The sequence below is a fragment of the Tetrao urogallus genome (genome assembly GCF_951394365.1).
Source record: "Tetrao urogallus genome assembly, chromosome: 1".
In the NCBI taxonomy this organism is placed as follows: Eukaryota; Metazoa; Chordata; class Aves; order Galliformes; family Phasianidae; genus Tetrao; species Tetrao urogallus.
The window spans coordinates 70,391,503-70,403,701 of NC_136813.1; the positions used below are offsets into that span (position 1 = coordinate 70,391,503).

At 40.9% G+C, this 12,199-nt stretch overlaps 1 protein-coding gene across 1 annotated transcript in view; it reads left to right on the top strand.

Moving 5' to 3' along the window:
• SHROOM2 (shroom family member 2) overlaps window positions 1-12,199 on the top strand; it is a gene marked incomplete at both ends in the record, with an annotated part of 120,276 nt that overhangs the window by 79,776 nt on the left and 28,301 nt on the right. Inside the window, 2 exons of the mRNA XM_079548649.1 lie at window positions 93-2,742; window positions 4,743-4,846. Coding sequence (XP_079404775.1) covers window positions 93-2,742; window positions 4,743-4,846 — 2,754 coding nt within the window. The remainder of the gene's footprint in view (window positions 1-92; window positions 2,743-4,742; window positions 4,847-12,199) is intronic.

Sequence of the window (12,199 nt, forward strand, 5' to 3'; positions counted from 1 at the left end):
AATTAGTGATCAAATATTTGTAATTGCATCATGGCATTTTTTTGACTGTTGTATTTATACTGGGGCTTTTTTTTGTTTGTTTCCTACCACAGCTGTTCTTCTCATGACCTGTCAAACTCCTGGGATCAGTCAAGTCTCCATCGTGCGTCTGACCAGTTCAGCTCTTTGGGCAGTATGGACAGCTGGGATCAAACTCCACAAGTAGCCCAATACGGAAGACTTTCTTCTGCAAGGTCTAATAGTAGCATTGACCATCTAGGGAGCCAAAATAAGAGGGATTCAGCCTACGGGTCTTTTTCCACAAGTTCTAGCACCCCTGACCACACTCTGTCCAATTCAGACACTTCTTCAACAGAGAATATGCTGTATAAAGTAGGCCATTGGGAGACATCTAAACATGGAAATAAGTCTGGACAGCTTTTGAACGATTACAGTGGGATAGAGGACAAACCTGGATATTTGCCAGCTCCCATCCAGTACGAGAATAACAGAAGTCCCAGAATAGAGGAACACCCTGATGTCAAGCTCGCTGGCTCTGGAAGATCCAGCTTTGGGCCCGTCTGGTATGTTCCAGATAAAAGGAAATCTTCCTCTCCTCCCCCACCACCTCCGCCTCTCCGTAGCGACAGCTTTGCTGCTACCAAAGGCCATGAGAAAGCCCAGGGCCCTGCATACTCAGAGAGTGCCAGCACACAGCACTTTACAGCCCTGAACCGATCTCAGACCAGGAATGACTGGAACTCAGAAAGTGTGGAACAGCAACGGCGGCCTTCCAGAGCATGTGACAGGAAGGTCAGTGGCTCAAACTATAAATCAGATCTCAGTTCAGAGCATGCTTTTTCTGCAGTTGGTGAAAGGTACAATAGTAATGCAGGAACTGTGAGCAAGCTGCAGTCATCCTTGTCCAGCACTGATGTTCGTTTTGCACAGCCTGCTTACAATTACCACCACCAGCACCAGTACAGTGATGAGAGCACTTTTTTTCATAACACAAGAACGTTAGCTGCACCTAAAGATCAGCAACCTTTTCTCTCCTATGGTGGTATTCAAGAGTTGCCTACTGGTCATTTTCATGGATACAATCTAAACCACACCAGGCTGCTCAGCGCTTGCTCTTCTTCAAACAGTGCTGCTGAACAGAAAGCAGACAACACTGGACAGAGTCGCTATTATTGCGTGACAGCGAAACAGCCTGCTCAGGGAAGTTCAAAGCCACTGCAGCTCAAGGATGACAACTGGAAACCTGCAGCAGGGGCTGACGTTTCTCTTGGACCTTATGAAAATCCTGCAGTTGTCACAAAGGTCCAAAAACCAAAATGCTATCTACCTCAACAATCTGTTGAATCTTCTATGGAAGGGTGTGAAAACAGTAGTCATTACACAGTGGACAGAGAGGGGGATGTTAGGTTTGCTATAGTAGAAGAGATGATAAAAACGAATCATGCTGAAAAGTCTGGGCAGAAGAAAAGCTTTGAGAGCAGCTTTGAGGAAAGTGAGAAGAGGTACTGTCAACAGGACTATGGAAAGGGCTGTGCCCTTACTGCTGAAAACAGGCCTACTCAGAAAGAGTTCAGGTGGGGAAAAGATGAGAGTAGCAAGATCTCTCCTCAGAGGACCCCAATGTTGCATTCTTTGGCTCAGGAAGGCAAAAAACACTCTGATGGCAGCCCAGAAGCTGTAACAGAGCGTCAGCCCCCATTTGACAATCACCTGTCTAAACAGGCACGAAGGAGCGACCGTTTTGCAACAACCCTGAGAAATGAGATCCAAATGAGAAGGGCAAAGCTACAGAAAAGTAGAAGCACGGCTACTTTAATAGGGTCATCTGAAACGGAGGAGTGCAGCGAGAACGGGAAGCCAGATGCAGCAGAAAATGTGAACGCCTCCCCAGATACGAACTTTACTAGCACCTACAAAGATCACCTGAAGGAAGCACAGGCCAGAGTTCTGCGGGCAACTTCCTTCAAACGGCGGGACTTGGAGCCCAGCCCTGCTGAATATCCCCCCAGGTCACCAGAACGGAAAGCTGGTAGTTACAACTCTTCTTTATTGGCTTTGGTTTCTGAAGATATGTCTGGATTCCTTGAGGCTACACAAGCTAAACCGAATCCTACAGGGAGTGGCACTCATCACGTTTCTCGCATTGGAGCCAGGAAGAGGTTCACAACAGAACAAAAACTGAAGTCGTACTCTGAACCGGAGAAGATGAATGAAGTGGGGATGTCAGAGGAAGAGTGTCGTGCCCACTGCCATCCAGAAACATCTGAAGAAGGCTTGGGCTCATTTGCAGACAGGTGGAAATTTTTTGAAGAAACAAGTAAGCCTGCATGTAGAAAGCCCGCACAGAAATCAGCTCCCCACAGCCTGACTGAGGGACTGCCTGAGAGGGCAGACAGGAAAGCGTACGGCGGGCAGGAGGGAGACGAGCCTTGGCATGAGAGAAGAGGTCAGGCAGCTTCTGTTGGACTTGAAACTGCACATGCTCCAAAAAGTAGCGTCCACCACAGCAGCAACAGTAAGGGTGCCGATAGGACTGTGAAATCGCAACAGCCACAGCGTCTGGGAACCTTTGCAGAGTATCAGGCATCATGGAAAGAGCAGCGGAAGCCCATCGAGGCAAGGAGTTCAGGAAGGTACCATTCAGCAGATAACATCCTTGATGTCAGCCACGAACAGCATGAGAAACCCCAGTATATCCACGAGAGATCTAGATCATCCCCTTCAACAGATTTCTACAAACAGGTACAAGCACCTTTTGTGTGTATTATCTTTTCATTGCCTATGAGAAGCACAGGGAGGTGAGGGGGAGGGAGAGCAAGATAATTTTTGTGAAAATTTTCAGTTTAGGATTGCATGTAATGTGATGTTAGCCTTTCCTTTGTGATAGAATAAATGTTACATGTAGCTCTAGTGATACCAGAGACTGTGTTGCACAGGCAATGAGTGTAGCAAAGAACAATTGGATAAAATAATTTCTTGTATATTGTATATACTGGAAGAAAAAAACTGGCTGATTTGATAATGTCCTCTATTTTAGTGCTTGTGGTGGCAGTGGTGATGAGGAGACGGTTGGACTAGATGATCTTGTAGGTCGTTTCCAACCTTGTGATTCTATGATTCTATGATTTTACAGTAGAGATGTAAGAGGATCAAAGCAATCTTGCACTTGGAGCACTTCATTTTTGTGGCTGCTTCCCCCCTTTCCCATTTTCATTCTTAAAGCTGCTCTCTGAAACTACAAGCTAAAATATTCCAAGGAGAAATAATACCTATATTTTTCCACTTTTACTGATGGTCTGATCATTTTCTATGCATTTTCGCTATTCTTCTAAACTTGCTTTGTGGAGAAACTACATAGAACAGAACTTCAGCCTGCTAAAGTTTAGAGATCTAAAAAAAAAGTATCTGCTAGTGTTAAAGCTACACTGCAGGAAAAAAAAATGAAACTGCTCTCTTTGTTTTATTTTTTGTCAGCTTGCTTGATTTAAGAACTATAAATGTATTCCACAGAGAGATGCCAAATATCTGTTCAACTTGCAAGTAAATATTAAGTTAATTTTTAACAGAGCAGGGCCAGGGAATGGCTGGCAGGTGGCAAGGGAAGTAAACAGAGAAACTTACTCTCTTCAGTTCAGTGCTTAAAATATGTTGTTGAAAGCTGCTACAAGATTGTCTGATATGTCTTGAGTTGAAGTGTACAGCCTGGCTTGAACTTTACCTTTTGCAAGAAAAAAGGGAGGCATACTATTCTTTCCTTTTTTTTTTTCCTGTTGAAAACATTGCATGCATATATACATACACATAGCACGTGTGTGCAGAATGAGGATAGCTTAGAAAATACTTTGGTTTCTAAAGTTGTGGACTCTTTTTATGCATTTTTTTCTTCAGGTTTTGCAGGAGTTATTTTTGAACTTTACAGGCAGACTTAACTATGCAGATAATTTAAAAGAGTAGAGATTTCAGCCCTGGAAATACTCACCTGGAAGTTATTTTGAAAATTAAATTAACTAAATTATTTAATAATTGCCTACCCAGCAGAAAATCGTCGTGTAATCTATTCCATGTATGCATTTCTGGTTTATTAGTCAGTGCCTTTAAGTTCAGTATAGGCCTCCTGGGGCAAAATGCAGACACCTGTTTAGGCACCTGGAAAGCATGGTGATAAGTACATTGAAGATGCTTACAACAGACTGAAGTAAATAAAGATGTTGTTTTGCATATACGATTTGGGTGATTTCAGGGCTAATGTGCAATTAAATTTTCTGTAGGTTCAGTGTTTGTAATGCAAAGCTATACTTTGGGTGTGGTTGTTTGAAGGTAGTGAGATAATACATTTCTGGAACAGCAGTGCTGTATGTTGTACTAAGAAACTGAAGTACGCACTCAGGGATTCAAAAGCCGTTGTATTGGCTGTTCTAAAATGTAAGCAAATCTTCTGTCAGTTCTTTGCTTCGTTTTTGTCTTTGCTAATTGGAAGTTGCAGAGGTTTATAAATGTTAAACCCTTCAGTAGTTCAGCAAACTGAGCTAGAAGCTCGAGTACAGGTCTGTAGTGCTGTGCAAGAGGTCACATAGCACACTGCTCCACTTAAAACCAAACAAGCTCGAGGCATGCTATGCTGTTGACTTCATGTATATTCAAACAGAGCAAAGCCACAAATAAGAGGTTCTATAATGACAGATTTTTCAGGAGTCTGTAACATGATGACTTGCTGTCTTACTTGTGCTATAAACCACTTTTAGGAAGTTCCAGTTGAAGTAAGGAGGCAAGCAGAGGATTTAAAGGAAGATGGGGAGCGTATTTTCTCTAAAATTAACAATCTGGATGAAAGGAACAACTGTGTAAGGTAAGGGTTCCTTGTTTTCTGGCTTGAAAGCATTTCTTGTGACAGCTCTTCTGATCTGATATTTTCCTGACCCAAATTGGAAGGTTGGATGTTGCTGTGATGTGTTGAGAGCTTTTACAATACCTTTTTACCTTTATTTCCCACATCTTTCTTACGTGCGTCATATAATTAATCTTGGAACTGATGTTTTGGGGGACCCTAGAGTGAGCCAGAAGAAATTATCAAGTGTTGAGTACATTACAGTTCACAGTCAGGTGATTCTTATTAGTGTGCATGAAACAATTCAGATTTTTACGTTTCATATTTATCAGTAACAGGTTTTTTGGTGGAGGGTGGGGGGGGGAAAGGAAATGCTTGAGATTTCCCAGAAGCCTTCCAGTATTGTATTTGGCAAAGACGGTGTGCTACTGGAACACAGTAGCACTGCAAATTGGACTTGACTCTTTTGTGCTTTTGCAGAACGCAGAACGTGAACAGAAGCCCTCAGAAGTTGTTTTCCCATTTGACAGCTCTACTTCTCTGTTAATGCGTGTTCTAATTAAACTGTGCAATTTTTGTAGACCTTCTTCAAATGTGTGTCTGTCACAGTGCACAGCAGAGTTATAATCCTCGAGATCTCATGTGTGGCAGAGTGCCCTTGTTCTGACTGGCAGTGTGCTGGAGCTGTTGTAATGTAACCAGTGATTTCTGATTGCTGATACTGCAGCTGCCCAGAGGATGTGCGACAGCGCGAGTGGGATTGTGCACATACTGCAGTCACCAGGTTTTATATCATCTTTTGTAACAAGAAACATGTGTATTGGAAAAATTACTGCTTTCCTTAATTCTGTAAGTGATACGACTTTCTCAAGGGGAGAGAAAATTCTGAACTGCAGCAAATGCTGCGACTCTAAGGCATGGCCTTAAAAGCTTGTAAAAAACAGTACTTGTGTTTTTTGTAAAGCTTTTGCATGCATATTGCCCGTCTGAAGAGCCCATCTGCTATTTTTCTAACTCTTTGTAGCCTTTGTACTTAGCGTAGTGATTTGTTAATGAGGAGCACGTGAGGGTGTGAGCGCATGCGTGTGTGGAGGGAGCTGGGGAAGGAGGAAGGGTGAGGGGGAGAAGCAGCACAATGAGCGTAGAGCAGGCAGCATCTCTGTGCAAGTGAAACGGCTCCATCCAGCATTGCTGAACCAGTCACAAAAGCATGTGCATAATACACCTACGCCAGCATTTCAACAGTGTTTGTGCAGCACAATTCTTGCTTTATAGTCATGGAATCTATGAATATCACATGACTGGGCACCAGCTGCAGTGACTTGTTTTTTGTGAGCCAAAGCCTATTTTGACATGCGATTTCAGATGCAGGCTTTGACCATTTCAGTGCCTTATGGGGGGTTTTATAAAGTGGTCTCTGACACATTCTGTCCCTCACTACTTGTGCTATGCAGAGGGCTCCGAGCCTTCTGTGTTTAAAACTAACATAAAAATGAAATCTCTCAATTAGACATTTAATTCCTGTATTGTGGCCTGGCACTGAATGATGATGTATGGCTATACTAGGGAAGAATATGTGTTTCTGTGCCTTTTCTTTTTTTCTTTTTCTTTTTTTTCTGTGATAGAATCATAGAATGGCTTAAGTTGGAAGGGACCTTAAAAATCATCAAGCTCCAGCTCCTTGCCATGGGCAGGGCTGCCAATCACTATAATAGGCCTGGTAGAAAGGAAACAGATTAATTGTGAATGAATGAATTTGGGGATTATTTTTTGGTGTGTGATATTTCTTTTTGGTGATGCTCTAAAAACCTTTAGTTCCCTAGTTTTAAAAGCTAGAAATCTGCAGACAGCTAGCAAATTGGCCCAATCTGTGATACATTCTTGAACATGAATATTAACCAAACTAAAAATCTTCCTAATGGATGTATTTAATACTTCTCTTGAATATTTTGGTTTGGATTATATTGCTAATGTTCCCAATCCTATTCCAATATTTTGTGCTACTGAGGCCAGTGTACTACAGTTGTCTTTGTATTTCCAGAGACAGCGTGACTGTGCTGGACACTGGAGCAGCCCTTCAGTGTTTGTGTTACATGCACAGAGACCTAAGCTGAGAAACAGATTTGGAATTCATGGATGCATTCTGTGGGTTAGAGACTTATCCAGCACTGTGTGATGCCTCTGGCCTTCCTCCCCCGCAGGGCACTGGCAAAAAAAATGGATAATTTGATTTTTAAACGAACTCTGAAAGTATGCCATTGCAGCATTCCTGCTTATTTTCCAGAGAAATACAAGGCATTTTCATACATTAAATCTAGAATTAAAAAAGGCTGGAGTTTTGTAACATCTAATGGTTAAAGTGAAGATTAAGAAAAAAATAAAAATTGCTTTGTAAGCATTTTTTTTCTCCTGGATTTTTTGCTGCTGGTTCATTTTGCTACAGTGTTTTTCTAGTTTTCTTTTTCTTTCTTTTTTCCTTTTTTTTTTTTTTTTTTCTTTCTTTTTTTTTTTTTTTAATGATTTTAAAAGTGATTTGTGAGCTCCTTTCATGTCTGGGCTGTATTTTTCCCCTCTGAGATTACTGAGCGCTTCTGATGAAGTCAAATTTTTTCATCTCCCTTTTTGGAAGCTACAGCGTAATCTAATGAATTACACTATTTAACAGCTTGTAGTATTATTTTTATAGGAACTGCCAGCAGTGGTCCATAGCAGCCATTATTATCTCTCCGGCTAGAGCCAAATCACTTTTGTTATAAACTTACAGGAGTGCAGTCAGTCAGCTGGTGTGAGCTGAACATTTTTATACTATAGCTTGATGCAATTTTAAGTATGTACTTAACTTGAGGACTGCTTTAAAAGTAGAGCGTGATTCTGCTGGTTTGTGAAAGAAAATGGATGCTTTTATATTTTTAATGATGCTACTGTAGTCTCTTGCAAACCAGTTATCAAAGTTTAGCTTCTTACTCATAAAGACTGTCCTCCTTCTTTAAGCAGATCTCACTCTGTCGAATGACATAAGCTGCTTATACAACAGACTTCCCTGTAAGTCTCCAGAATTTCTAAACCAGCATAGTCCTTCAAAAGGTTAAGGATGGAAATGTGTAATCTGGTCTGTAGTCTGTGGCTTCCTGCAGAATGACACGGCAGCCATAAATGTCAGTCTGCATCAAAAGAGCGGTACTTAAAATTCTTGAAATTCTCACCTAGTAGAGATATCCACAGCCGTTATATTTACTTTCTAAAAACATTTGACTTGTATTCCTCTGTTATTGTTTCCAGAATGTCTGTAAAAATTAAATAATTTCAGAAACTGAGAGAGGATTTCTGAGATCACAGTTCAGAGTCTTTCAACACTGACAAGTAAAGGAATACGTACATGTCAAGTACAGGACCAAAGCATGACTCAACTCTAATTAAACACTGTAAGAAGCTTCTGTTTGACTTTGCATGCCTTAGTAGTTGTTCCTACCTGAACTCTTCAAGACAGAGGAACAGCCTCTACCATATAAAACCAGAATGAAAGTCATTTCTTGATGCCTAAGTGGACTAAATGCCCAAGTTTAATATTCTAAAAAAGCAAGAATAAAGAAATAAAGAATAAAGTTTAATATTCTAAAAAAGCAAGAAGAAGACACCATTAAGAAACAAAAGCTGACAGAGAGGTTCCCAAGTTCAATACCTGGTGCTTCATAAGGAATCTGATTTTTCAGGAGCCTGCAACGTATCGGGCAGTGCAAAAGAAAATTAGATGACTCTGAAAGTAATGCCTCCTATTTCTTACGAGGGAAACAATATGAAGAGCAGTCTAACACTGTTTGATAGAGCACATTCTGAGCTACAAAACACTGATTTTCAACATTGTCATCACCGTTATCTGATATGAGTGGATGAGCTGACTCTTCATTTTGTGGTGTGACAGCTGTGCATGACTACTGAGAACATGATTTCTCTTTCATGTTGCTGTCACCACTGCTGAAATGCACCACTCACCCCTCACTGTACTTACATCCACTCCATAAATGTTCAGCAATTGTCAAAGAATATTAATGGATGCCATTTTTTCTACATGGCAGAATTCAGTGGCACATCTTTGCTTCCTATGCGTTTCCATTTCAGATGCTATTTTGTCAGACTGGCCCTCTACTACCGTCTGTCACACAACAACAACATGTAACAGAATATTGATGGGAAGGTTCAGCCTCTACTGCCATACCACCAACATCCACCTCTGACTTTGTACACCAGTATAATAAAATGGGAGGCATTACTTTCAAAGCAGCCCTTGCACTATGCCCTTGTATCCTTGAAGGATCTTCAGTGTGCAAGAATGTGAATAATCTCATGTCTTGACTCAAGTGAGATGGAAAAGGATTTACAAAGGGATGATACTTCACTTACATGTGTCTATATAAATGTGAAGCACATGCTTATGCTTCATACTCTTATAGAACATACCTGTGTGTTGTGATAATTTTCACTGAGCTTGTTCTTTATCCGTTATGGGGGTCAGGACCACATAGCAGTAAGGGCTGGTTAGCAGACGAAAAATCAATGTGACACATTTGGACATGTAATTTCATGTTTACAGTGGAAAAACAATGTAAATTGGACATGGAAAAATAAATTAGACACTGGAAATATTCTTAGAAACTACCCTTTTTTTTATAGCTCCACTAATTTTAAGTTTTGGGTTATTTTTTTTTTCCGCACTGTCAAACAAAAAGTATCAGTATACAATAGTGATATCTACTTAACTGAACTTTAGTTATTGAAATGCAAGAAGGCTTAAAGGGAATTTCCTTTTTATATATAGCAAAATGACCATTTGCTTAAATAGTTAAACAGAACTCTGCTGCAGGCATTCTGTAGAATAAAGAATACAAATTTAAAATCTGTTTTACTGCCTATGCATTGCTAGAATCAATTGGAATGAATATTGCGAGGTGAATGAATCTCAGTCATTGGAGGGCTTATCAGACATCACCAGAGATGTAAAAGCAAAATATTTTCACCCTCCTACCTTTTCCTCTCAAGGATAAAAAATGTGTCATATTGGATAACTGGTTCCTCAGACATCAGTGAAAAATGACTATGGTAAACATTTCCTGCATGGAATAACGAGTCTCAGTATTTTATGGTGCAAAAGATCAAAGTTCTCTCCTTATGTGTTACCTACAGCTGCTGATATTTTTCACATGAGCTCTTCTAAAGAAAATAACTATTCCTTAATGGTTTGCTGATTATGGGATTACCTGGCATGTAGTAATTCATAGGAAAAAAGAATACGCAATTACATTCTGATCTAATGTGCAGTGTAATAACAATTTTATGTAATCATTTCATTCAAGAGCATGTGAAGTGTCTTCTTTTTAAAATCAGTTTTAAGTACAATGGGGATTTCGATAAAGGCTTAAGTGATCTTTTTTGACAGAAATTGGTTTGAATTAAAGTGAGAAGACATGCTTTTCACACAACCCAAATTGACTGAGGTAATGCTTCAGGTATCTGAATCCCTGACTTTAAAGAAGTAAGATAAATAAATAAATATGTAGCTTTCTCCTGCTCACAGGTTGTGTGCAGCTTTGTCTCATCATTTGGAGGAAGTGAAGGAGAGCCAAGATGCTTATCCTCTTCACAGGCTCTCAGCTGCTAACAAGACTAAGAATATGAGCTGCTGAAGACCTGTCTGTTTACGCTAGCTTTTCTTTAAGATATGGATAGGTAATGCATCTGTCAGGCCGCCTTTTTGCCACCAATCTCATGGTATGTGTGATATGGTCTAATGAATGATTCAGTACTGTCTCGAGCTGTTTTAAAGTATGTATTTTCCTCATCTGAAAAAAAAGTTCTGTGGTTCACATGTGTAGAGACTACAAAGGAGTGAGCAACCACCACGGTGTATTCATGTATTAGATGTTTCCAGCCATCTTTTGTTTTCCTGAGTTACCTATAAATACTGATAATTGTTACAGGTTGCCGTGAACCACTATGCCTTTCCAGTATACTGATGAATTTGCCTGATTAATAATAGCTAAATAACTATTACACTTTAAGATGCTGTAATGTAGAAATACTAGTGTATGAGAGAAGTTGATGGAAGTTGATTCTTAAATGTCATGCTAGGACAGGCCAAACATTTGCCCATTCCAATTTCCTTTGTCTGACTGAACAGTAGTAGCAGATGCTCAGATAAAATAAAAACAAGGCTGACATGGAACTATGCTTCTGGGGATCTTTGCCCAGCCTCTGGTAACCTACATCTAAGAGATGCAGTCCTAAGTATTTGTGGTTAATAGCACTTGATAAGTTCGTCTTTCAGAAAAGTGTCTTACTGGTTTTGGACCCACACTGACTTTTGACATACATCAGTAGCTTTTTGTAATGATGTGAGGAAAAGCATCTCTTTTTGAAAGAGGGAGTGGGTATGTCTCCTCTGTGAGAGCTAATGTTCCCCTCTTGTATATCTACAGCCTCCTATGTTCCTTTTGAAACTTCAGAACTGCAACAACTTTGGTGCACTATAAATTCATAAGGTAACAATCCCAGGTGATACTACAGGCTTGGGGCAGAGTGGCTGGAAGACTGTGTAGAGGAAATGGACCTGGGACTTTTTGTTGACACTCAGCTGAACAAGCACCAGCAGTGTGCCCAGGTGGCCAAGAAGGCCAATGGCATCCTGGCTTGAATCAGAAATAGTGTTGCCAGGAGGAGCAGGGAAATGATCATCCCTCTGTACTCAGCCATGATGAGGCCTCACCTGTAGTACCATGTTCAGTTTTGGGCCCCTCACTACAAGAAAGACATTGAGACCTTGGAGCATGTCCAGAGAAAGGCAATGAAGCTGTGAGGGATCTGGAGCACAAGTATGGGCTGAGGGAACTGGGATTATTTAGTCTGTAAAGAAGGAGGCTCAGAGAAGACCTTTATCACTCTCTACAGCTACCTGAAGGGAGGTTGTGGTGAGGTGGTGGTCGACCTCTTCTCCCATGTAACTAGTGATAGGACGAGAGGGAATGGCCTCAAGTTGCGCCAGGTGAGATTCAGGTTGGATGTTAGGAAATACTTTTCCAAGAGAGTGGTCCAACACTGGCATGGGCTGCCCAGGGAGGTGGTGGAGTCACAAACCGTGGAGGTGGTTTAGTGCAGAAATATTGGTGATAGATGGACAGTTGGACTGGATGATCTTAGAACTCTTGTCCATCCTTGATGATTCTATGATTCTGTGATGTTTCATTGTCACGGATGATAAGCTGAGTGGTGTGGCCGAATTGTTAGAGGGAAGGGATGCCATCCAGAGGGACCTTGGCAAGCTTAGGAAATGGGTCCTGCATGAAGTTCAGCCAATGCAATATTGCACACCAAAGTCCTGGGGGT